The sequence below is a fragment of the Lygodium microphyllum genome, chromosome 12 (genome assembly GCF_053477565.2).
Source record: "Lygodium microphyllum isolate KBCC chromosome 12, Lygodium_microphyllum_v1.1.10, whole genome shotgun sequence".
Classification (NCBI taxonomy): domain Eukaryota; kingdom Viridiplantae; phylum Streptophyta; class Polypodiopsida; order Schizaeales; family Lygodiaceae; genus Lygodium; species Lygodium microphyllum.
The window spans coordinates 17,111,309-17,134,945 of NC_141146.1; the positions used below are offsets into that span (position 1 = coordinate 17,111,309).

Here is a 23,637-nt window from a genome sequence, read left to right on the forward strand (position 1 = left end):
TCTGACTCCAGAGTAGCTTGCATGTCCTGCGGTAACTGATTGCGGACCAGGTCATAAAAGACCGAACGGGCCTGAGTAGTTTGGGCTGACGGAGGAGAAGCAGAACCGAGAAGGTCACGGAAATAATTCCTGCACATATGCACAATAGTCTGTGGATCCAAGATAAGGTGGCCTCGTGCATCCTCAAGTCTGGTCAAATTCTCTCGAGCAGGAGAGGCATGGAGAGCTCGAAAGAACTTATGGGTCTGACATGCACTATCTTGCAAGGTCTCTGTTAGATGTTGCAATTTGGCCTGCTGATACGATTTTAACTGGAATTCTTTAATAAGATCGGCCACCCGCAGGGCCAGTGCAAGCAGAAATGCATCATCCGGAGTGTCCATCAGCAGGGAGCGAACCAAAAGCAGCAAGTCCTCCGCTGCCTGTCGACGGCGCCGACAAAGAGAGGCATGATAGATCCCATATTGCCGAGCAACCCGCTGCACATTAGAGAGCAATCGATCAAATGACACAGTGCCCTGAGAGGAAAAGTCCAAGGAGAATCTGTCAAGCATTTGCTGCATATAGCCTTGAAAAATTGTTTGCTTTAAGTAGGAGGAGTTGAAACGCAAAGGGAGTCTCTCCAGAAATTGCTTGAAGGGGGCAATGGGTTGTGCAAGCAACTCGAACTGCAGAGGGAAATGGTCGGACAAGACATATTGCTGCAACACTTTGATTTCAAGCATCTCAGGCAGAAAATCATCATTCTGCATGATATATATGCGGTCCAACCGCGACCATGTTGTGGCATACTGAGCCGAAGGGAAAGTAAAGCCTGGAGAAGACGGGTGTAGCCAGGACCAAAGATCTTGCTTAAGAACAGCAAGAGCCAAGTCGTGCCACATACGACTTTCCGGCGCATCCATGACCGAGTGCTGCGATGTAGACTGGGAAGAATCAACACACATATTGAAATCCCCCATGAAGAAGCCGCGTCTGCCAAGTGACAAGGAAGTCTGTAAAGTCTGCCAAAGCTCCCGGCGAGATAACGAATCATTCGGAGCATAGAGGCCAAGTAACCATAGGATTTCCCCTTCGAATAAGATTTCAACCACCAAAAAGTGGCCATGAACATCATTTTTAATAAGAACCGGCTGATATTTGGCATGTACAATCATGAGCACACCCGAACAACGCATGGCCTGTGTTCCTACATAGAACAAACGAAAGCCATGGCAATCCACAACTTTACCGGCGTCACTGTGACTCTCTCTCTCTCTCTCTCTCTCTCTCTCTCTCTCTCTCTCTCTCTCCATCCATAAAAGGTAATTGTATTAATTACAGAAAAAGGTACAAGTTTACATGATTACAAGATACACAAGGGCTCTAAGCCAATGTGTGTGAAATCCCAGTACGAAGCCACGAAAAAGTTACACAAGTCATGGCAAAGACGCAAAGGAAATTGCCATATGCCACGGAAGTAAGTCCTCCCGAGGGAGCAAGTCCGAGTGCCGAATGAGATCTATCTACCAATGCAAGAGACCTTTAAGCCTGGAAATGTGTCTCGGTACATTAGAGGCCGAATCAAAAAGAAAAGCATTCCGAGTGGTCCAATTGTGCCAGCATCCCCAGTATCAAAAAAAGTGGAATAAGATCTTCATATGCAACTGTGGCGGTGTGGGATATTTTGGACGCACAAAAACCCAATCGAAAGCGGATAGTGAGAACTCCACCACCGCGCGCCAAACCTGTGACAAGAGCGACCAGATATTCTTAGCGAGCGGGCAAGAAATAAATCAATGTCGGGCCGATTCCCCAGTAGTGGTGCAGAAGAAACAATTGTCGTTCAAGATTCGACGCTTGGAAAGGGCCGAGGCAAGAGGAAGACCACCAATCATCACCCCCCAAAGAAAGACCTTACATTTGAAAGGTGTGTTATTCAATCAGCCCTCCATCACAGTTGCCTTCCACCATGACTGAGATTTCCGCAATCCCCATACAGTATTAGCTTTAACACCCAGCCATTGATGATCTTTAATCAAAAGATGATACACCTGATTAGCAGAGGCCTTTTCCACACTCAACCGACCTGCAAGGGCCCAGTCTTGCCAAGGACGATCCACAGCAAGGGCAGGAAAGGGTTGCCTGCTCTGAAGTACTAACAAAAGTTGTTCCCATAAATCACGGTATCCACGTGGGATTCTAAAAAGTCTCCTGGCAGTACGAAACGATGTGAAGACATTACAACTGGCAAGGGTGGCATCCGCCACTAAAGTCACACCCAAACGGGCCATGCGGTTAAATTTTGGTCTGAGCTCATGTTTGCCTTCCCATGAAAGTAATCGCGAGGCTGCTAACAATTCCAGTTGAAAAGAGTTAATCTGTAAGCGGTCCTCGACTGGATGCCAACGCACCTTCTGGAGAACCAATTGCCAGGAGCCGACCAAATGAACAAGCAGGGATGACAAGGGACTCGAAAACCGAGAGTTTGCATTAAGAACATGCCACCAGGAGCTCCAAAGTTGGGTATTGCCATCCCGAAGCCCGCTGTCCTCAAGAAAATAACGGGCTATAATGACCCACAGGTGATGATCCACACACATGGCGCGAAAAAGAGACCAACGAAGTGCCAGCATATGAGTTTCGGCATCCAAAATAGCCCCACCACCCAGGCGTTTGGGGGTACATGCATGTGACCACGAGATCCAGTGCAATGAATCCTTCTTCCATAACATGAAACGAATGGGACGAGTGAGAGCCTTCAAAGTAGTAGGAGTCCACGGCAGCAATGGCAAGAAATATGTGAGCATTGGCAGCATAATTGTCTGAGCCACTTTGAGGCGGATATGGAAGGGCCATGCTTGCGACTTCCAATACATAAACTTAGCTGCCAGTTTCTGTGAAATCCACGCCAGTAGTTACTTTGGCCGAACATCAACACCCAACGGGTACCCAAGATGCCTGACAATGGAACCACGAGGAACCACCAGACCCTGCCAGCCCAATGACTGTAAATCAGACTCCGTGCAACTGAGAATGGCTGATTTGAAGGCATTGATACGAAGACCAGAAGCATGACCAAAGAGCGTCCAAACATCTAATGCCTTGCGAATGTTGTCCTTGTCCGCACGCAAAATCATAAAGCTATAATCAGCCAAAGATTGGCTAATGAAGTGCTGTCCCGAAGAATGAGACAATCCGGCTAGCTGAGTAGAAGCTGCCATTGAAGATTCTCTCTCTCTCTCTCTCTCTCTCTCTCTCTCTCTCTCTCTCTCTCTCTCTCTCTCTCTCTCTCTCTCTCTCTCTCTCTCTCTCTCTCTCTCTCTCTCTCTCTCTCTCTCTCTCTCTCTCTCTCTCTCTCTCTCTCTCTCTCTCTCTCTCTCTCTCTCTCTCTCTCTGTAATTGTATTAATTATGAATAAAAGTACAAGATTACAAGGAGCAATGGTGCTAGGCCATCATGCATAAAGTACATACGAAAGATTCAGCAAATACAAAAAGACAAGTACAAGAAGCACAATGGAGCTAGATGGGCCACTTCACAAGGGATCAAGAGGTTTGACAAGATTGTGGCGTGAGCATGGGCCTTTGCTGCCAAAAGTCTCTAGTACACCATCTTCACAGAAGTCGCCCAAAACGGCAAAGTGATCGAGTCACTAATGTTAGGCCTACAAAGAGAAACACACATTTGCATGGTGGGAGATAGAACCTGGATACTTGCAATCCCAAGGAGTGATGACTCTACCAGCAGCATCAAAGGCCAATTGAGTTGGAGGGTCATGGGCACACGATGATGAAAGGCTCGGTTGCTATTGTTGGGGTTGTTGTTTGAAGGACAATGGATCCTTGGCAAGGTTAGGCAGTTAGAAACTCAAGTAGCAACCACATCAGAGGATTTATCTGGGTAACATGAATAAGTGTGAAGGGGAACCTGTGAAGACTTGGAAGGCTCCTTCACTTTTGCCTTGTTGCACTAGGCTTCCTTCCATATCCATGGGTTGGTCCACCAAGGTGCTCATTCAGTCGAGATTCAGCCATGAAGTGACCTAGTTGGCCACATGAGAAACAATGACCAACAAAAGTACCCCACTTCATCTGGAACCAAAGAGGCCGCATGCCACTACAATTGAGGTGCAACTGGCTACGTCTGTTTATTTCTCTTGGCTACCTTCGGACTTCGGGGTACCAGCATATGGCTGATGGCAACCATTGCATCTTTGAGAAGACACCAGTAAACAGCCTCAAGCAGCTCTCACCCTCAACCCAAATGGGACGTTCTTGCTTGAGTAAACATTGGAAAGCTGCTAATAGACACCTAGAGACAACATGCACCAACAGTTTGTCAAAGAAAACAAGCTGTTTATGGAGAAGGAGGTCTCGTGCCCTAGTAGAGAAAAGCACCACCTCATAGAAGCTACGTGGACCACTAAAGATCTCCTCCACACAATCTATCTGAATAATAGATGTCCACCGCTACACGAATCCTAGTAAGCACGCAAATCTACCAGTAAAGAACAAAACAAAGCCTCGCTCATGAAAAGCACGAAGGGAGAGGAGAACCTCCTAAGTAGGGACTTGTGTATCTAATATCTCCTCCTCTGCACAGACAAGAGTAGCTCAATGATCATGCTAGACATATTCGCCCAGAGAGTGTTCACAAGCTCAAGCAATTGTTTCCAAATTGGTCCTTGAAAATCGTACAAGGGAGAAGCCCCTTGAGCGTATGAGAACGGTTGAGAGTCACCCACGTCAAGGGCTTCAAGGGCAGCAGCAAATTCATCACAAAGATGCTTGCTATGTTTGACAAATAGTTGGGTATCAACTTTCAAGGGGGGATGGAACCACCTCGTCGATGCAAGAAAACATAACTTCCTACATTGCATCTCCTTCCATGTCCATGTCTGTACCCAAGGCTTCAGCCGGCAGATCCATATAGTCCATCTTCAAGCCCACCATCAAGGCGCAAGAGTTGTTAGCAACTCATTCTTTCTTTGTCTCTCTCTCGCCTTGGGCGACCTTGGTGTGCAATGGGCACAATTGGCAAGGTATGTACAACAAGTGTGTGCCAATATAGAGTATAGAAGCATTAGAACTGGTGCGCACTACAAGTCGGTCAGACGTGGATGAACTGTAGGACAGTCATGGTTGACCACGTGTTAGCCAAGCTTTATGGATCGATACTAGAGCATGAGCTAAGAAAATGGGCAAAGAAGCATCAACATCGGGCATGTGGACACACAAGGTTTAGGAGGCATTACTCCACTCTCGATCATATCCTCAAACTCCAAGCCATCATTGAGGAGAGAAGGACACACAGGAGACCAATATACTACTACTTTGTGGATTTCCATAAGGCCTTTGACATAGGACCGCGTGCTAGGCTCATGCAGAGACAACAAGAGCCGGAGGTCCCAATGGAGATGAGATGGGGGATACTAGCATTGTATACATCTATTATAGGATGAGTACAAGCACCAGGAGGGCTCTCGAAGGAGATCACCAATACCATTGGGGTGAAACAAGGATGCCCACTCTCGCCTACTCTTTTCGGCCTCTATATTGTTGAGATATCAAACTACATTGATGGACCCGCCTGACCTCCTCATCCACAAGACCCAACCTCTGGCAATGTGTGCAAAACCTATTCTTTTTAGGGAGTTGCTGCCGAATGGGTCTTGTTTCTTTGATTCCATCGGAGGAAGATGCATCACCCTTTGATTGGTTTGCCTTTGCATCTTGTGAGTTCTTACTACTGTTGGTTTTCTCTCCCGAAGAAGAGGCAACCAACCCCCTATGCTCAACCCTTAGAGTAAGGCTATGTGGAGCCTTTCTTGTGGAGTTGATCGTGCAACCATATGCTACGCAAAAATTGACACTCAAACTTGTAGAAGCTCAGCAATCAAGATAATGAGATAATGTGTTGGATAAAATGAAAATATGTAGTCGAGTATTTCTTTACATCGGGATCCATCTTTGGTGAACAATACATTGCGACACCTTCCTCAACCCACTTCCACGAGAGCCCTCTCTTGTTAGACAAGACACGCAATTGGCATTACAAGGCAGCAAGCGCAAGCTGTATGGTAACATGGCAGGCTAGGAACAGAAAACATCGTAGGTTGGTGCCACGTGGCAGGCTAGTGACAGCAGATCAGTCAAAAACGGCAGTAGAAAAAGGTCCTCCGATATTAATATACACTCATTCACGAAAAAAAAAAAGGTCCTCCAACAATAAAACAGTCTTGGCAGAAGTAGACAGCATCGTTAGCTGATCAGCAGTGGTAAACAAACAAAAACAGTCACGAAAAGTGGCACCAAGTGTCTAATGATGGACAGCATTGGGCAATAGCTTGAACTAAGATATCCTCCCATGAATGGAGTGTGGACAGCAAAGAGATGGTACCTGCAAACTACAAAAACGAGATTGAGGCTGAGTGGTTGGGATCTTGTCTATTTATAGATGGACAACTTCTGCCAAATTAGGGTCTGTACTATGGCACATTTCTTTTTAATGAAAGTTTGGTGAATTGACTAATTAGGGTTTTTTTGGGGCTATTTAGTATGGCTAATCAACATATAATGCATTTTTTGCTAAACAACCCCTCACAGGTCCAAAACTAGAACTAGAAAGGAGTTGTACTAGCGCAAGTCCGTATATTTTTATGTTCTCAAGGTGTCCCATCCCAAAGCAGCCAAGCCATCGAACAAAGAGTGCACATTGGTTGCCTAGTGGCCTACCAAGATCACAAAAGCAATTTTTATCTTAGCAAGGAAGCCCAAGTGATCACTTCAAAGTAGCAAAGGGATCGAATAAAGGGTGCTTGTTAGCTGCCCCAATGGCCTACCAAGACCTACAAAGGCAAATGGAACCATGCTAAACTTTCTTTTTAAAAGGACTTTTAACCTTTGATTTGATTTAGCATTAAGTGTGGTTTTTTAATCAATGCTTGTCCTATTGAGTAACCTGTGCCCCTAAGGGGAAAAGAAAAAAAGGATGGCTAGACCCAACACGTCACATGGATAAGCTAACCTGACCACCATTGAATGTTGGTGATGAAGGAAACTATGGGGGATATGTGGTGAAGCAAATAACATAGATGGAAGCAAAGTAAAACTACCCTAAGAAACTATAATGTGAGGTACTATGAATATGGTGGATCTAAAGTCAACAACTCTTTGATTGAAGAAGGGATAAATATGCACAAATGCATATTTACAAGAACAGAATGCCAATGCATCGGGTTATGCGAGAGGCAATGCAAATCATCATGCTCATGCTAAATGCTATACAATAGTGCCACTTTAACAATGCCATTGCAGGGAAATTGTTCACTTACACAAACACTCTTTTACAATCATAGTCATTCAAACTATATGGATAATGAGACAATGTTAAAAAATAACTTTATGTGGAGCAATATATGAATCAAATCCTATCATCCTCAAGAGAAAAAAGCTGAGCCTTCTCAAAGTGAAAGGAAAAGACAATGAGAGAACCTCTATGGTGTGGTCAAAGAATACCCCATACTATGGAACTAGAAGCACAGTGCTTGCTTCAGCCCATAAAGAGCTTTTTGCAAATAAAAGACCTTGTCTTTACAATCCGTAGAAGAAAATCTGTGAGGTTGTTCCACGTATATTTCCTCCTCAAAGTAACCAATCAGAAAGCCAATTTGACATCCATCTTATAGAGTAGCCAACCATGGTAAGCGGCTGCTACAACCAACAAATGGAAGGATGAAAACCATGTAGTGGGTGAGAAGGTCTCCTCATAATCCATGCCATGTTTTTGTCAAAAACCTTGCACTACAAGGCAAACTTTGTATTATCCAAAGTTTCATTAGCTTTCAATTTAGTTCAAAAGATTCACTTAGTCCCCATGACTTTCTTGTGGCTCAAACAATCCATCAAGGTCCAAGTCTCATTTCAATCAATACTCCCTAGCTCAAAATCCGCTATATAATCTACCGTAAAGACAAATGCAAATGATACACTAGGTGCAACCTTGCCATTGGGATGCTTCGGAGTCAACTCTCCACTTGAAATTCTGCTTTATAAACTCCCATAAAGATGGACACAAATGATACACTAGGTGCAAGCTCGTCATTGGGATGCTTAGGACCTGCCTATTGTCAACTCTCCAGCTCAAAATCTGTTATATAATCTGCCATAAAGACACATACAAATGATACACTAGGTGCAAGCTTGACAAATCTTCTAGGGCCCTCTGGAGTAGAATCTAATAGAAGGATCCCAGAATCCCGCATGATCTGCTAGCACGAGGCTCCACGAGCGAGGTAATTGGTCCTGCAGATGAGGCCTAGGTGCAGAAGATTTTGTAGGAGCAGGTAGTAGACTTCGCTCAAATGCCACTATTTGCAATATAATAGGCGGAACAATTGGCTCAGAGGCCCATACAATGGGCTGCACAATATCTCATCAAATCACCGCTCTCGATAATGACCTTGTTTATCCGAGCATCAAACAAGCCATACGCTTTTTCCTTGGAGAAATATTCAACAAAAATTAGGAATTCAACTTGAGGAGTGAGCTTTCCTATCTTATCATCAGGAGTGTGCATGTGAGCACAAGGATAGAGTATGACTCACTTACGGGTAGGTAGGAGGTGCATCATACATGGGTGACATTCCCCATAACAAACCACCACGGTGCAAAATGGTACACCTCTAAGTGGCTACTCATGGCCTGAAGTCTAGATATGAATTAAAAACAATGCATTCCAACATTGGACACTCTCCAGTTGGTCAAACGTAGGGTTCTACATTTAATATAGATGATCTAACAGTGAACTTAAAGTGGGAGGGAAAGGCCGAATTTGTGAATGTAAAACATCTCATTGAAATAGAAGAAAATTGAAATAGAAAAAAAATGGAAATAGAAATTGTGAATGTGAAACATTGATGCTGATCAAGATCTTCGTATTGATTTGCAGTTGGTTCCTACAAAATAGGAGGAGCAACATAGCTAGGATTAGGATCACAACAAAAATGGATCATAGCATCTTGCCATGAGGCTTAACTATGATGGAGACTTTGGACTACCAATACTTCCCTCAACTGAGAGGTGACCACTCCCATCAATTAAACATCCCAACTGAGATGCACCTTGTCAAAGAATATGAAAAGAAGAGAGTCGGGCTTCTATGAATGATCCCTTGAAGAAAACTAAGCAGATGATGATGATGAACCATTCTCCTCCACATCAAGACAATAATGTCTTAACACAGTCTCTCCATTTAAAAAGTGGTGTGAGAAATATCAAAGAATCCCAAGATGGAGCAATCTGAGCCCTCGTGAGTCAATACGTTACATATAGTGTAACCAAGCAATCCACAATAGCCTCACAATACTCTTTAGAAGAGCACTGGCTCTAATACCATGTGGATATACACTATGGTTTGCAAAAGAAAACATAGTGTGTACAATCACACCTCAAACACAGTGAACACAAACACTAATGCAAAATGCAAAACTAAAGAATGAAGAAAAATCAAATGAATGAAAAAGTTCTGTATATTGAATGAATAAACGAACGAATTTGTACACAATGCTCAAGGGCACAGCTGCCCAACAGCCAATGGCTCTCATGGGAGCAGGCTAAGGGAGGTCACAGTGTGTCATCCATCAGAGACAAATTTGGAGTGCACTAACCACCAGTTGAAGCACAAGTTGATGTAAGAGTGAGCATGCAGCAAAAATGCAGCCTATAGGGAAGGGTTGGAGCAGTGTGTGTAAACTACAAGCAAGGTGACAGTTGTAGGCCCCGATCTGGAGCAAAACACAGCTGCCCACCAAGTATAAATTAGTAGGGTGGAAGCTGGAGAAGGCAGAACAAGTACTGAAGATGTCGGGGAGGCAATCCGAATGATGCAGTTGATATCCAGCAGCAGGCAGGCATCAGCTGGTTGGAGCAGCAAAAACACAAGCTGCAGTTGATGGCAATCTGGGCTCGAAGAGCTGGTGACACTAAGAAGGCAAGCTGGGTTGCAGCTGCTGGAGGAATGGTGCAGAGAATGCAGGTATAGCAGCATGAAAACTCCACTAGATCAGGCCGGAAATAGTTAGGTGGCTCCAAAAGCAGCAAAGGTGTGACTTCAGCAGGCTAGGAACAAATGTAGTCCACCTCATGATGCAGGCAACTGTAGGATGTCCATAGAAACAGCTGGAAATGTGGGCTGCAGCGGGTTGAAGGAGATGGCAACCACATGAAGCAGACTGAATGACTAGAGTGGGATCCAAAAGGATGAAACTCAAATTACAACTTTCAACTGCCCTAGAACACTTTCTATTTATAGAGATGGAACCAACCAAAAGTCTGTGGGTTTGCTTATGGGACAGTGAAGCAAACTAACTGCATTTGAGTTTCAGGGCTGTTTAGTGGGCTAAAGAACATTTCATGTGTATGTGTAATGCCTGTTATTCAGCTTGCCAGACAGACCAGGGAAGCTGGTAAGGCATATTGGCTAGAGGATGATTGCGTCTCTTTTCAAATGTGAAAGGAGTGCAACGAGAGGATAGGGCAGGGTGGGGAGTAGCAGCAACAAAATCATCCGTGTGAGTTGCTATGAGGAGGCTAGGCCAGCATCTAAAGACCTCCAATCTAACGCTCTATGTCATCACATTTACAATCAACTCTGCTGTAGGTTCTTCTCGTGGAAGTAAAATAGAATCAAGAACATGAACATGACAAGAACTACAAGAATGGAAGATCACCAGGAATGGATCTATAATAAGTATAGAGATACGACAGTATACAAGAGCAATACCAACATGGAAGCTCCACATGACTCATGCTCTCCTCTTCCAGCTCTGCTAGCATTGATCATGATAAACAAGAGGCAGAGAGGAGCTCATATACATCGCCACAAGTGACATAAGTGGGCTGCCATAAATTGAAGAAGCGCCCATAAACATGACCTAAAAGTGCCCTAACCACTGACCAAATACAAGGTATGCATAAAGCCTATGAGATGCTCAATAAATACAATGCTAACAGGCTGGCCACCAATGGCCTGCCTACCCTGCAGGGCAGCTAACTCATACAATATAATGTAAACATGGCCATGCCCTTGCATGTACTGACATCTACTTCTATAACTTTATGTAATCATAGTTAAGTGTCAAAAAGTCTCATTGGCAAATAACAAGGGTTCTCAAGAGGACTGCCTTATCAATAATAGATGATTGGTAATCTATTCGAGGCAACAAAAGGAGCATCAACATTTTTGAACCCTAGAAGTCTGTTGTCACAGTGAAAGGAAAATTCCGTCTGGTGATATATTCTATTGAAACTTGAATCACATTTTTTGATGAGTCATTCCTTCTAAACACTTAGCATCATTAGTGACATTGTAGGATCGTCTCATCTCTATCACAATAATTCCTAAATATCCAGGTGTTGTACAGGTCCATTAGGTTACATCAGGGAAACTTTCAGAGTGGTTAGAACAAATATTTCTCCACCATGTGTGATGCATGCGTTTTCCAATACATTGCTCGGACACAAATGTTTTAGCAGATTTTATGAACCAGTTTAATCATAAAACCTTCAACTTTTCTTCTTCTAGAAAGTTTTATTCAAAAGATGCTGTAGAAAAGTTGTCAATGATGCAATATTAGATTCTAAAGATCTTTGTAACACTTGTATTTAATAATTCACAGAGACATGAGGAGTTTGAAATATGGAACAGCTTAAGCTAAGTAAACAAATACTCTTCAAAAAATCAAACATCAATGATAGCAAAATCTTACACCTGCAATACCAGTTTGCAGCCAAAATGTCAAGTTTAAGATAATGTCAAATAAAAAAGGCATTCTACATCAATAATGCTTTGGATCGACTTGCAACTCAATGTTCTCTACATGCTGCTTAGATTCATATTCAACAATCAAGTTAAAAACATCTGCACATTGTTCCAGGTGGTTTTGCAATTGTTGTGTTAGAGACCCGGCATCATAAAGGTACGAAAAAGTCATCAGACAGTCAGGCATGTGCATTCACAATCATAAGAACACCCTTCCTTAAACCTATGGGTGATAATTACCTTCCAATGAGGCTATTGATCGTAAAACGAGGACAAAGTAAGGAGGCATTCTAAACTGATGCCTCAAAGCAATTGTCAATACCCTTGAAAGTACCTGACCACACATTCCCAACAATTCAGAAACTTGTACATATCAGCTCTATCAACCCCGCTCCTATATAGATCCCCCCTCCTTCCCCAAACAAAACCCCCGCCCTGCTGTGCACAAACAAAACAACAAACAAGAAAACAACTAGAAAGATCGACTCCATCAAACAATGATTTGTCTTCATTGCTGTCACATGTGACAGGGAATGAGGATCAGGACAAAGGGGGGCATTTAAATTTAAATGCAGGCTATGACAATGGGGTGGGACAGCTTTTTTAAGTTAAGAGAGCCATGCTAAAGAAGAAAACTAAATAAGAATTCAATGCATTGGAATTTTTAGTTTTTGTTAATTTCATCACTGATTATGCTAATCCAATACCAAAGTCTGAAATGACTACATGGGCACTTGTTTAACATATTTAGCATTATGTATGTATTACACACACACACACACAAGAAAAGAGAAGAGAAGACAAGACAAGACAAGACAAGCAGAACAGATCACATCAGATTTAGGTGAAGTGAATGATTTGGAGCAGACCTGCATGATCAAAAGGGCGAACATGACACATGTACTCTGCTGCTACAGCAGCAATGTCTGAATCGAACACCGCTTTTGTCGATCAGGTGGTGGAGGCTTTGGGGGCCCAATTCAGATGCTGAGGAGGGGGAAGAAATGGTTCCAAGTATCGAGATGGTGGTCCCTTGTTTCGAAGTTCAACCACATCCTCATGCATAGCCACCAATCAAATGCAACAAACATGCTTTTGATGCTTTGATGGAAGACAATGAGGAACCTCTGCCACATGATCACCGACCACCTCCTATGCACATGTCACATCTACCACTGAGAAATCGCAAAATTTTGACTAGGAAACCTTGTTGGAGTTTGCTATACATTACTGGGAGATTATGTCCACCAACCATGAGATTTTCCATGTCCAGGATCAGGATGATGTTTTGGAAGCTCCTCTGGATACACAATGTTGCATTCATTTCTGGTATTATATGGAATAGGGGTTATCCTTTTCTTTACAGCCGAATCCAGGAACTTTCCTAGATTTGCCACTGGTTAAAATCCCTTCTGTTGGGTGACTTTGTGGAAGAGATTTTTGTGGTTCCATGGGGGCTTTTATAAAGCAATGTTAAAGTCAACCACACTCCGTGATAATCTCAGAGCCAAAATGCCTTTATTTTTTTATTACTGCCTTCTTCATGCAGTGCCTTAGCGACCGTTGGCTGATTTCCAGCACTTGCTTCAACAAGAGTGCTTGGTGTGGGTAGAAGTGGAAGCTTGCCCTACTGTGTATTGGCCTTTGTTGAAGGAGGCTATGGCAGCTATTTGTATGATCTTGGTGCCTCCCAATTTAAGGGCCACAAATTGTAACCGCATGAGTATGTTATGCGCAAGAAGCCTAAGTGGCTACAACTAAATTGCCATGGCATGTGATCATTGAATTTTCATTTGAAATGGGACACTTTTGCCGGCCATTGTTTCTCTTGTGAGAAATTGGGGCATTTTATGGGTAAATGCCCAGAAAAGCATGTGGCTCCAAAGGCTAGGAGTGCCCCAACTATTAATGAGGATCTTATAGTTGACAGCTTTTTGGATGATAAGGCCCCTTCCATGAACAATGCAAACAAGGGGAAAAAGCCTATGTAGTTTTTGGATTTGGGTCCCAAACAAGGGAGAGAATTCCCCTACCTCAAAATCGCCATGTCAAAGGATGAATTCATTTGCATTGCTGCTTGATTTTCTTGATGAGGAAACTCCTGAATTCTTAGCAGAAAAAGTTAAATCGAGGCAAAGCCAGCCTCGAGTCTACTGACCTTCTTTCTATGAATAAATATGACAGTTGCCACTTGGAACGTGCATGGCATTTGCTCGTGCACGAAACAACATGACATGTGGCACATTTTGCATGATATTCAGTGGGATGTTTTATGTGTTGTTGAGCATAAGAGTCACGATGATGCAAGCAAGATTGTGGACTACCACAGGTTTCACTTGTTTTATGATGGGGGCTTCACACAACATTACTCTAGTGTGCTCATCGTTGTTCATGAGAGATTTCAACCGGTGTTGATGAAGAATGATGTGTATGGTCATTTGTAGTGATTGAAATCATGTTCGAAGGGGAGGTCCTATGGCTCGTGAACCTATATGAACCAAATTAGCCCTTGTCTAGACATGGTTTGATAGACTAGTAGCTTGTTTGGCACTTAGTATAGACCATGTTTATTGATGGAAGACTTCAATATGTGTACTAATCCATTGCAATCTACCTTTGAGCATTCGGTGATGGATGCTCTCAAGAGTCGTGTCTAGCATGACCTTGCTTTCAATGTTATTAAGCAATATCTTTGGTCCTAGCTTTGCCAATGAGTTTCAGGATTCACTTTTTGCTCTCGATGAAACATATCACTATGAGAGTGCCCAACAGAAAGAGGAAAGTGAACATGTAGAGGAGACGAAAAAAACGCATGAGAGAGAAGGAACAATGTGACTACAAGGCTGCAATAGCCAATCCCAACATGCAACTCTACGCGTTAGTGTAGGTGCCAAACGGTAGAAGGGGGATGAGAGAATGAGGAGGGCCAGCTGATCACGAAGGATCAATGATGGATAATGAATAATGAAAGTTGGAGGGCACACTGCCTATATATAGGCCAAAAAGAGGAAAACGCTAGATGTAGTGAAACCACTAAAAAACATGCCAAAAGTACACAAAAAGAAATGCACTAATATGCTCTCCATCTAAAGTGTCTAAAACACATAAAATGGTAGACAAAGACAATGTCGAAGATCCTAATGTCCTCATTTGACTTAGACTAAGGCTCACAAGAAAGAGATAACCACACAAGACACATAACTACTAGCACCTTCTCTCAGATTCTGGATGTGGCCGAAGCCCAAAGGAGATGTGGATCTGAGGGTGGCGGAAAGAGTGCTAATGCCAATGTAGCCCATCAATGAAGAGAGCCAACCAAGAGCAAGACCCCCTCTCCATATCAACATCTAATGGCCATCAAAAGGCAATGGAAATGGAGGGCCACAACCGGGGATCACTCTTGAAGACTCCAATCGAGGATGGGTAAGCCAAGCCTCTAACCATTTGAGACAAAAGCGAGAAAATAAATATTAATTTTTAGTCTTTTAAATACTGAAAATTAATATAATAATTATTTCGATGCCCAGAGAAATAATTTGACTAGCCAATAATTAAATTGGCTAGGCAACTTCCATTCTTGATTGTCTCTATGTCATCTTTGACCATCAGATTGACATAAAGTACCATTAAACGATAATTCTCTTATGTCACAAACTGACACTTATAGCCAAATTAATGAGCTAGGCCAACAACTGGCACCAAATACCACCAAGTACTTGTGCAGCATAACTTATAGCAACTTTTGCCATTGACATCCCATGATTTCCTCGAGTCTCGGGCTCGTAAATTTGCTCTAACCCCAATTGCACCTCACATGTACAACATTTACTTAACCATGTGATTAAAATTTAATCCACGTGTTAAGTGAGGTTTCAAAAATGCATGTCCTCATGACAGATGCATAGCATAGAAACCAAGCTATGATGAACATGGCATGTTGTATGCTGCTCATAGTAGAGCTCTCTGAGAAGCTTTGGATCAAGGTTATTAACACTTCAGTGTACATCCTCAATAGGTAGTCAACTGTGGTAATCCCTTGGAAGACCCCCTTTGAGGCACATGGTTTGTGATTTTCCACTTCAGAGTTTTCCAATATCATACTTTCACGCATACGCCTAATGACAAGATAGCAAAACTTGTAAGCACACTCCTAATGACAAGATAGAAAAGCTAGTAAAAACACTCCTAATGACAAGATAGCAAGGCTTACTCCCTGAGCTAATCTCTTGATTTTTGTTGGAAAATCCTCCGAGGAAAAAGCCTCGGAGTCAATCCTCGGACGAACAAAGTGATTGTTTAGAGAGATGTTTTTAATGCGAGGTATATTGTGCAACCATCTGCATCGGCCTCTAAGCCAATTCCTCCCTCTACTATGTCGAAGATAGTGCCATCCAAGCTAGATCTACTACTCACTCCTAACCCATCTACAAAATCTGCAGCACCCAAGCGCCCTCCACGAGACCCATTACATTGCTAGTACTCAGACTATGTGGGATTCGAGGGTCCTTCCACTAGATTCCACTCCAGAGAGCCCTAGAAGATTTGCCTATTAGCTTGCACCTAGTGTCTCATTCGTCTCTGTCTTTAAGGCATATTATATAGCACATTCTGAGCCAAATTATATAGCACATTCTAAGCGAGAGCTAGGTAGAAGGCTCTAAAGTACACCCAATGGCAAGAGACCATGGAAAAGGAGCTTGAGAGTATTCACTTGGGCTTTGGTGGATTGTTGAGCCACAAGAAAGCCATCAGGCCCAAGTGGATTAAAGGACTAAATTGAAAGCTGATGAAACATTCAATAAATAAAGGGTCATCTTGTGCAAGTTTATTGGCAGAAACATGACATTGATTATGAGGAGACCATATCCATTGCGCGGTTGACGTCCTTCTGCCTATTGGTTGCAATAGCCGCTCACCACAATTGGCATCTCTATTAGATGGATGTCAAAAGTGCCTTCGTGAACGGTTAGATGTAGAAGGAAGTCTATGTGAAGCAACCTCCCAAGTTAACCTTAAAAACACATTATATCATCATCCACATCCTCTAGATACCTAGGATTGTTAAGGGGAGCTTTAGCAAGTGGACAATTCCCCTACCAAGTTACTCTTGAAGTGACACCATTGCATAGCCTTTTCCATAAGCATGATGATTTCCATTACCCCATGCATTGGCATTCTATTCTTGTAAACATACATTTGTCATTTATCTCTTTTTGGCACAGCAACTCACCTAGCAGTCTCCAAGGGTAGCCTCCCTTACTTGCTTCCATCTTTCTTTTTTGCTTCTCCACATACACCCCATAGCTTCCTCACAACTTGTTTCTTTCTCACCAACACCCAATGGTGGTTGGAATAACTTTCTATTAATAGATAGGCTGCTCTCCATTCAACCCAATCTCGTTTCTCAAGTGAGCGATACGCAGTGGCGATGCAATGTCAGGTACAGCGCAAAACGTAAGCAAGAGTAGAGAGTTAAGAGTCAAAGAGAGAGATGCACAATGTTCTTGGGTACAATTTTGTATGTGTTCCTCTTTAGGTTTTAGATAGATATAAATGAAAGTAAAAATGTACTAAGAGTGTATTCACACCCATGCATATATAAAAGGCACGGTGGCCCTTTATTCCCAACAACCTCCCACCTAAAGGCAATGTACCTTAAGAGGAGAAAATAATCCGCTAAGTCTAGGTATGTACAAAGCTGATATACATATACCTATCCAACTCTCATCATCTGTCGGCAATGAGCAAACCGCTCTACAAGATTATCATCTATATGCCCTTTGACAAGCTCAATGCTCTTGCTGTCAAATACATCTCTAATGAAGTGATACTTTACCTGTATGCGCTTCGTCTTTGCATGAAAGACGGGATTCTGTACTAGCATCATAGCACTCTAACTATCACAATGGAGAACAGGTAACCCTGTAATACCAAGCTCACCCACCAGACGTGAAACCAATAAAGCCTCCTTGTATGCCTCAATGGCATCCACATACTCTGCCTCTATAGTAGACAATGCAACACACTTTTATAGCCTCGAGATCCAAGAGACTGCTCCTCCTGTGAAGGTAAACGCATACCCAGAAGTGGACTTTTTGCAATCCTTTTGACCTATCTCTGAGTATTCGCATGCCAAGAATGTGATTTGCATCACCAAGATCCTTCATGTCAAAGCCACCATGAAGGCTTTGCTTCAGTGATTCCAAGGCATGAGTATCCTTGCCAGCAATCAACATGTCATCAGCATACAGAACCAAGATAATCAAGCTACCATCAACTATCTTCTTGGTGTAAAAACAGTGATCCACTTGACTTCTATGAAAACCTTGAGACTGCATAAATGTATCAAACTTATGATACCATTCTCTTGATGCTTGTTTCAGCCTATACAAACTCCTTTTGAGTTTATATACCATCTTCTCTTTCCCTTTTGCCACAAACCCTTCAGACTATTGCATATATATGTCTTCATACAGATCACCATGTAAGAATGCATTCTTTACAACCATCTATATGAGCTCCATATCTTCAACTGCAATGAAGCCAAAAATGATTCTCAATATAGTCATCTTGACTACAGGAGAGAAGATCTCATCAAAGTCAACTCCATGTTCCTGCTTGTGCCCCTTCGCAACCAATCTTGCTTTGTACTTTGGCGAGGAATCACAAGTGACCTTCTGATAAACCCATTTGCATGGAAGTGTTTTCTGCCCTTTAGGAAACTGCACCAAGTCCCATCTGTCATTTTTCTCAAGAGAGTCCATCTCTGACAACATGGCTTTATACCATTTCCTGTTGTCCTATCTGTCCATTGCTTCCTTGAAGCAAGATGGTTCACCACAGTCTATCAACATGACATAATCAGCCACATTGTTTGCACCAGGAATGATCTATCAGGTTGTCTAGTAGCCCTAGACGATCTCCTAACCAAATGATCATTGTTTGCTAGCTGTTGAGTCTGCAAATTTCCATTTTCAGCTTGTTGTCCTGGCATGTCAGCTTGCAAATCAACATTAACAACTAACTTGCTGTCCTTGCTGTTCCTACACATCCAGTGGCTCATCATTATGGGCAATGGCTGGCTGATCATTTCCAACATTATTTTCTGCATTTGGAGGTTTATTTACAGCAGGTATTTGTTGGTGTACAGTGGGCACATTTTGCTGTCCAAAAGGTATTACTTCCCAGAATGCAACCCTATGGACCTCCTCAGTCATTTCGGGCTATTTATGCATGTGATCTTCCCGGAAGATAACATCATTGCTGAATACTATTTTCCTTTTCTTGGGATCTCATAATATATACCCCATTTCACCCTCGTCACCATATCCTAGCAAATGCATTTACAGTACTTTGGCTCAAGTTTGCTGCATTATTCTTTACGAATGTGCACAAAAGCCTCGCAGCCAAACACTTTCAAGTGAGCATATAAAGGTGGCTTGCCCAACCACGCTTCCTGAGAGATCCCCCCTGTCCCCCCTCCCCCCAAAGACCTGTTTGGTGACCAATTATTCAAGTGAACACCTATAATAACAACCTCTGCCCAAGTCCATGGAGTAATGAAGCATGAGACAGCATAGTACAGATTTTATCCCGTATGGTCCGATTCATACACTCTGCAACTCCATTTTGGGATGGATTATGAGGGGCAATGAGCTCCCTCTTTATCCCTTAGCTGTCACAAAAATGCTTGAAAGGCTTTGGACATATATTCCCCACCATTGTCAGAGCGAAGACACTTAAGAGTCTTATTAGTCTGATTTTCAACACATGCCAAGAATTTTTGAAACTTGTCAAGCACTTCGTCCTTGCTACAAATAGGATAAACCCATACCCTCCGTGTAGCATCATCGACAAACGTAACAAAGTATTTCTTTCCCCCTAAAGAAAACCTTGGCATTTGACATACATCGCAATGTACTAACTCTAGAGGGAAAGATTTCAACGAAAGAGACTTCTTTTGAGACGTCTCTGCATGTTTACTATAAACACAATGATCACAATGCTCAAAATCAACATAACGAAGACAAGGCAAGTAACCCAAACGAGAAAGTACTTTCATTCCAATTTGACTCGTGTCCCAACCTGCCATGCCACAAAGAAACACTTAGCTACTCAATCACGGCAAAAACATGCTCACACACACTAGATACATGGAGAGGATACAAGGTATCACTTTTACAACCTCTGGCAATCACTGTACATCCCTTACAGATCTTCCATTTCCCATCACCAAAGGTGGTATGAAATCCATCGTCATCTAGCTGCCCTATGCTAATCAAGCTCTTCTTGAGCTGAGGTACATGCCGTACATGCTGAAGTGTGAAGACAGAACCATGCTGAAACTGTAACTGCACACTGCCAATACTTGCAATGTCGCATGATAGTTGTCACCAAGATGGGCAACACCATGTTGACCCCCTGTATAGTCAAAAAACCACTCACAATGAGGGGTGACATGAAAGCAAGCACTTGAATCTAGAATCCAAGTGTGCATGTCATCATCCGTATCTGGAAGCATGTGTACTAAAGTGTGAAGAGACAAAGAATACCTCATTCCCACTGTCACTGTCATGAGTGACTACATTCACCTCTTCAATTTTTACACTGCTTTTTTTAGGCTAGCTCTCTTTCTTCTCTTCCTTACTATCATTTGTCTTCTTGCCCTTTCCTTTCTCTTTCTTCCACTTGTAGCAATCACGTTTAAAGTGACCCTTATTGCCACAATGATCGCATTCAACATCCTTATCATTTACTGTGTCCCTTGCTATGAGATTTGCCTTTTTGCTGTGATCTGACCCTAGTATGCAAAGCATTGGAAGACTTACTGGATGCATTGTTCTACCGATTCATTTCTTCCATGAGTAGAGCATTCTCTACATCAGCATACAAAAGCATCGCATTAGAATTGCTCATAGAATTCCTGAATGTATCCCAACTCTCTGGAAGAGTGCAAAGCAAGAACGTAGCCTTAAATTCTTCATCAATCAGGAACTTCAAGGCAACCAACTGACTGAAAATGGAGTTAAACTCACTCAAATGAGTAGACATTGCTATACCCTCTTTCATACACAAATCCATAAGCTTTTTCAACCAATAAACTTTGCTTGCGGCACTCTTCTGGGCATATAGTTTTCCAGTCGAGTCCAAATAGCATAGGCAAAATCCAAACCTTCAATGTTAAACACGAAGGTATTAAAAATCAATAGCTCGATGGTTGAGCATGCAAGCTCATTTAACACATCTCAATCTTCCTATTCCATATTTGCGGCTTTGCCCCTTTAGTCTTAATCGGCCTTGCCTGCTTCTTCTGCAACAGGATATTATAGCACTGTTTTTACCAAACTGCAAAGTTGTGTGTTTCTTCAAGCTTCTTAATGTGCATGAGATGATTGCTGTCACTGCTGCCAGCCATGATTTTCAGCCCAAATGTGACCAAAAAATTCAGCAAATGCAGGCCAAACTCTCACACAAGAGACCAAGGTACAAACAAGTACCAAGCAGCAATAAATAACCACGTAAAAGACAATATTTCAGATCTGCAAATAAATTTTCAGAAGCACTAAACCTTGTGCTACAGCACTCCACAACTGATTACAGCTGTTCCAAGGACAAATAAATCACATTACATGAGAAGTCCCAAATTTGAGCTGCAATTTCTGTTGTACATGCACCCACCGGCACAGAACTTGACACGCAAGGTCAAAAGCCCCAAAATTTTTGTGCTCAAAGCATCAACCATACATCTGCACTGTCTCTGACATCCATAGAATAGGCCAATTTTACCAAAATAGAGCAATTTGAGCAAAACCCCAAATTTTTCCAAGTGCTAGCTGTCCAAATTGCATGGAATTAAACCTGCATGTACATTAAATGACCAAATGGTGCACAAATTTCGCCCAAACAGCAAAAGTCCCAAATTGCACAGGGTCCAATGTGCATCAATGTCGAGAAATTGGGTAAATTTCAGCCCAATTCTTGCATGTACATGAAAAGCCCCAAACATCGAAGGCAAAATGTCATAAATTCCTGAAATTTCTAAGACAAATATCATTGATGTATCTTGCTCGCATCAAATTTGGACAAATCCCCAAATTTTTGGCACAAATGTGCCCAAAATTCTAAAATGTGCTTACATGCACAAACCAGGGCTTAAAATAAGCCACTTCACAACCAAAAAATAAAAAATTATCTGTTGGTCGTCGCCCATTTGGTCACGTTGAGCTGACACGTAATGTCAATGACTTTGGTTGGCCCCGTCTTGTTTTCATTTGACGTTGAAACATCAAAACTAGTCACCCACTGGCACGCACTAGTCTGGTTATGTCAAAGTGCAGCGATGCGGAAGCGTAGGACTAAGACTGAGAGAGAGTGAACACAGAGAGAAGAGAGAGAGATAGAGAGGGAGACAGTGAAACGCAGAAAATCTGCAGTGTAGTATGCTGTGTAGGAGTGCACAAATATACATCGGTGCAGAGAAAATATCTGCATTTGTCTCCGCCTTGAGGACCTTGATCGCCGTCAGCCCACATGTTGTCAGTCACAGTAGGCTCTCTCTCTCAAATCTCAAGATCCAAAATATCTCCAAGTGCTGAACCAGTCTGCTATAAATAGCAGAAAATATCACCCAAAAAAAAAAGACACAATCAGGTCGGCTGCATTTAATACAGCTGCATTTAATGCAGCCAACTGCACAGAAAACCTGACCGACTGCAGAAATATCCTATCTGACTACTGTTGTGTCACATGGCACCTGGGCCTGCTGACGTGGCTCCTCTGCGCTGTCCGTACTGCTGACGTGGCACTTTGCTATCCAAGAAGTGACTCTCTAACACCCCCTCTCAGATCCTGGACAGGTCAAAAGACTAAGGGATCTTGCATGTCTCCGAATAAGAGCTTGGGGAAGCGCCTTCCTGAAAAAATCTGTGAGATTATCCTCTGTCTTGCAATACTCCATATCAATGGTCCCATCCACAACCTTCTCCCGAATGAAGTGATACTGGATCTCAATGTGCTTTGTCCGGGCATAGAATACAGGATTCCGTACCACGGCAATGCAACTCTCATTGTCGCATCGCAGAAGAGTAGGACGAGCCTGGGGGCAGCCAAGCTCCTCTAACAATCTCCGAAGCCACGCCACCTCACATGTGGTGGAAGACACGGCCCGATACTCCAGCCTCAGTAGAAAAAAGGGCTACCATGGGCTGCTTCTTGCTACTCCAAGAGATAACACCTGTACCCAAGGTAAAACAGTAGCCTGTAGTAGACCTCCGGTGGTCCACATCACCAACCCAATCTGAGTCGCTCCAACCTGCAAGAACAAGATCTGAAGCATCTGTACCTACGGGATACGAAGTCCCTAAGTCAAAGGTCCCCCTCAAATACCAAAGAATCCTCAAGGCAGCCTCCCAATGCACCTGTTGGGGTTCACTCATGAACCCCGCCAAAAGACCCACAGCAAAACAAAGATCAACACGAGTGTTGAGTAGCCAAATCAAGGATCCAATCAGCTGATAGTAGCGGGAAGCATCCATCAAGGGAGAATCTGAGTGTGAAGTGGCCTTTCAATTCGGATCCATAGGAGTAGAAATGGTCCGACAAGTCTCCATCTCAAAAGTCACCAAGAGCTCCTAAATGTTTCTCTGCTAAGAGATAAAAATCCCCCTCTGAGACTCATAAATCTCGTGACCCAAGAAGAAATGAAGAAGCCCCAAATCCGTCATCTCGAACATCTAATGTAACGTTTGTTGAAAAACCCTTCACACGCAATTTGCGTTTTTGCGTTTTTTGCGTTTTTGTGTTTCTGTGTTTTGCATTTAGGGTTTGCAACCCCAA

At 42.9% G+C, this 23,637-nt stretch overlaps 1 protein-coding gene across 3 annotated transcripts in view; it reads right to left on the reverse strand.

Annotated features, from left to right (window-relative positions):
* ATATH8 (Protein kinase superfamily protein) overlaps window positions 1-23,637 on the reverse strand; it is a 173,563-nt gene that overhangs the window by 107,144 nt on the left and 42,782 nt on the right. For all 3 annotated transcript variants that reach the window (XM_087689212.1, XM_087689211.1, XM_087689213.1), the window contains exon 14: window positions 12,043-12,136. In XM_087689212.1, coding sequence (XP_087545338.1) covers window positions 12,043-12,136 — 94 coding nt within the window. The remainder of the gene's footprint in view (window positions 1-12,042; window positions 12,137-23,637) is intronic.